Source organism: Trichosurus vulpecula, chromosome 2, assembly GCF_011100635.1.
Source record: "Trichosurus vulpecula isolate mTriVul1 chromosome 2, mTriVul1.pri, whole genome shotgun sequence".
Lineage (NCBI taxonomy): Eukaryota > Metazoa > Chordata > Mammalia > Diprotodontia > Phalangeridae > Trichosurus > Trichosurus vulpecula.
The window spans coordinates 354492294-354496188 of record NC_050574.1 but is presented as its reverse complement, the minus strand read 5'-3'; the positions used below and the strand labels follow the sequence as shown (position 1 = coordinate 354496188).

Here is a 3895-nt window from a genome sequence, read left to right as displayed (position 1 = left end):
CTCTAAGTTATTGTGAACTGCATGGGTGGATTTATCTATGCTGACAAAATCACAATCTTTAAAATATTGAAATTAGCAAATAATTAATCATGAATAGGATGAAATGAGGGAGATAAATCTAAGGAATAAATTTTAGTTCCCTTGATAAACAGAATCATACTATACGCTTAGTCATTTTATCACCAAGATGTTCAAAGATATTCTTATTAGAAATAAGCTGAATGTCCAAGGAATAAAATTAAGGGCTAACACCAAGTAAAAGCCACTAGGTGGAGCAGTGGATAGAGCACTAGGTCTGGAGTCAGGAAGAACTGAGTTCAAATACAACCTCAGACACTTACTAGCTGTGTGACCCTGGGCAAGTCACTTAACCCTGTTTCCTTACCTGTAAAATGAGCTGGAGAAGGAAATGGCAAACTACTCTAGTATCTTGGCCAAGAAAACCCTAAATGGGGTCAGGAAGACTTGGACTCAAGTGAAGTGACACAACAACAACAAACTCCAAATATGCTAAATGTTCCATTTTTCCAAAAGCAGTTTTTCAGAAGATGATTATTTACAGAAATATAAAATGCAATTAGTATATCTAGGAAAAGTATGACATAATGCTATTTTATAGCTTTAAACTTGAACTACTTCCATGGCAATAACCATTGTGACATTAGAGTCTGGTCACCGGGCCAACCCACAAATGAGTCTGTGGAGTTTGCTGATATTCCAAAGAGTTCTAGGCTGTCCTAAGAGAAGAGAGCAACCCAGCATCCTTTAATTTTACCCCTGGTGTTCTTCATTCTAGGGCCTTCTAGCTGGCATACACGGAAGTCATCTAACAAATAGTAAAGGGAAAACCTACTTTGTTCCAGTGCTGTTTTACTCTGTGTTTTGGGTTCAGTTCCTTCCCTTCCCCTAATTTCCCACCTCTCACCTCAACCACATCCACCTTATTTTACTACGAAAAATGCTTCGGCTTCTGACCAAAAGGGCAAAAACTGTGGCTGGGCACATGAGGACCACAAATAACTATTCAGTGCAAAAATATTTTAAAAACAATGTTCAGAATTGCAAGATACAGCCTCCGACTTCAGTAAGAGTGCTATCTAAGGCAACAAATGGTCGTCCCATAAACAGCTTTAACAGAGATGAGGAAAAGAATTTACCTTTAACCTTAATGTTTCATGACATTAAAACTTCACAAGATGTCCTTCTGAGGCAATTGAGTAATGTTGTTACTGCCGTGTCCACAATCCAGGAAAAAATTGACACTTACCAGAAGCAGATGGAAGTGATAGAAACCAGGGTGAGTATTAATGAAGACAGGCAATTCAAAATGGCTAATGATCTCCTCTTAATAAAAGAAGATGTTACAGTTTTGAAGAAGATAGCCACAGATCTCAAAGCTCAGAGTACGTGCTCCCCCTTACACTGCGCGGAGATTTCTGATGGAGAGGAGAACAGAGAGATAGTGGAACTAATCCACAATGTCATGGGACCTACAATTCAACAGAATTCAGCGGTGGCCACAGCTGAACTAGAGAAAGTCCACGGCACATCAGGATCTAGACTGCACCAAGACGAAAAAGCTGGCTCTCAGCTGATAAAAACTTTGAAGGAAAATAGTCAAGAAAACTCAGTAAGAAGCTTAAAGAAAGAAAATTCAAATATCTATGTTTATCCAGACTTCAGTACATGGATCAAACTCACTTTTGTCCATGGAGGGAAGTGGAGATTTTTTCTCAGTGCTACCAAACTGGAAGAATTCGTCCAATGGGTCCTTACTAGGCCAGCAGTCTTCCCTGGAAAGCCCCAGCTCATAGCCCAAAGACATTATCCATTTGCTGGGCTTTTCACATGCCTGACTACTCTATGTCTATCTGCTTTCAATTACCTCTACTGCTTTTTTCATTCTACAAAAGAACAAGTAACTAGAATGTAGAGTGTTTTAGAGAGTCTATTATCTCATGATTTGACTGACATGAAATAAATGTATCTTGGTTGCCCCAGGTAGTCACTTGTCTATTTGGCAGCAGGGACCTGCTTTGTAAAATGTTCCTTTTTTGAGTCAGGGCTCTGCCAAGTTTCTGAATAGGAGCAGAAAGTTCAGGCATGGGCTCCAACTGTTCTGTCATGATCCATTTCCTGGTGATACTGATAGCGACATTTCATGGGGATTTACCAGACCCAGAACTAGCAATTTCTGTGCACTAGGGAAGTTTCAAAAAATGCACTCAGGACAAACAGCAGGAAAGAGCTTTCAAATCAATATTTAAAGAAAAAAAATCCATCTAGGGTTGGGAGAGGGAGAACCTAGGGCACATAGCCCTATGGGGGTCAAGACCTGGGGACATCACCTCGATCAGGAGAGATAGAGACTCCAGAACATCCCACACTGCTACTGGAGATGCTGCTACCCAGGGGAAGGGAACAGAGCAGGATTTAACCAAAAATAGACCTATAGCATGGCTACTTGAGGATTGAGAGGCAGGTAGGAAAGAATCATGCAAACTGGGTATCTTCTTATTTTAATTATTCTTGCTAAACTAGACGCGGAGCTCAATTGTTCCTACACGGTTGAAGGAATGGGTTGTCAATGTCCCTTATCCCTATGGCTTGCTTCTAACACAAAAGAGGTAGTGTGAAGTACTAGAAAGAACATCTCAGAGCTATGAAGATTTGTTCAAATCCAGCCTCTAGCACATACTAGCTATATGACCCTGGACAAGTCACTTAACCTTTTAGGTAACTCTCTAATGTTATAACTTGCTAACCTGTATCGGTAAAGGGAGTCTCCTCATGGTGGGGCTCCTAATACCAGAGCAATCACAAATTAGTCAACAAGTATGTGTTAAGCACTTACTATGTTCCAGGCATTCTTCTAATTGCTATGGATAAAAAGAAAAGTAAAAACACAGTCCCTCATCCTTGGGGAGTTAACATTCTAATGGAAGAGACAACATTTGAACATCTACATACGTACAAAATAGGTACAGATTGGCTTGAAGATAATCACCAAGGAAAGATACTAGCAATTGTAGGGAGAAAGAAAGGTAAGACTGGATGAGGCTTCTGGCTGAAATTAAGATTTAATCCAAGTCTTGAAGGCAGCCAGGAAAGCTGTAGGTGGAAGTGATAGGAGAGCATTCCAAGCATCAGGGCTAGCCAGTGTAAAAGCAAAGCATTGGGGAGAAGGGGGGTGTTTCATACAAGAAGCAGCCAGAATGTAGGTGGCAGGTATTGCTAGATCATAAAGTATCAGGAATGCAGTAAGGGGTAGGAAGACTGGAATGATAGGAAGGGGCCAAGTTGTGAAGGGCTTTAAAGATCAAAGAAAGCATTTTATATTTGATCCTGGAGGTAATAGAGAGCTAGTAAAATTATTGAATAGGGATGACAGACTTACTCCTCAGGAAAAGCAAGATGGATTGGAGTAGGGAAAGACTTGAGGCAAGGAGATCAACCAGAAGGTTTTGCAGCAGTCCAGACATGAGGTGAAAAGAACCTGCTGAGTAGAAATAAAGGAGATGTGCATGAAAAATGTTGTAGAGGGAGAAATGTCAAGTTTTGACAACTAATTAGATGTATACAATAAGTATGAGAGAGTAGTCATGGATGATGACATTGAGGTTGCAAGCCTGAGTTACTAAAAGGATTGTGGTGCCTTGCACAGTAATAGGAAAGTATGGAAGAGGGGAGAATTTGAGGGAAAAGATCATGAGTTCTTTTGGTCATTTTGAGTTGGAGGTGACTATAGGGCAGACAGTCTGAGATTTTCAAAAGGCAATTGGTAACCCAGGACTGGAGATCGGGTGAGACTAGGGCCGGATATATAGATTTGGCATCATGTACATAAAGGGGATAATTGGACCATGATAGCTGATAAGAACAAGTGAATAGTATA

The 3895-nt window shown here is 40.5% G+C and overlaps 1 protein-coding gene across 1 annotated transcript; it reads left to right on the top strand.

Annotated features, from left to right (window-relative positions):
* Positions 1-695: 695 nt before the first annotated feature.
* On the top strand, positions 696-1994 carry CCDC54 (coiled-coil domain containing 54). Its single transcript, XM_036743348.1, has one exon. It carries the CDS (start codon positions 959-961, stop codon positions 1931-1933), a length of 975 nt encoding a protein of 324 aa, XP_036599243.1. The 5' UTR covers positions 696-958; the 3' UTR covers positions 1934-1994.
* The last annotated feature ends 1901 nt before the right edge of the window (positions 1995-3895 follow it).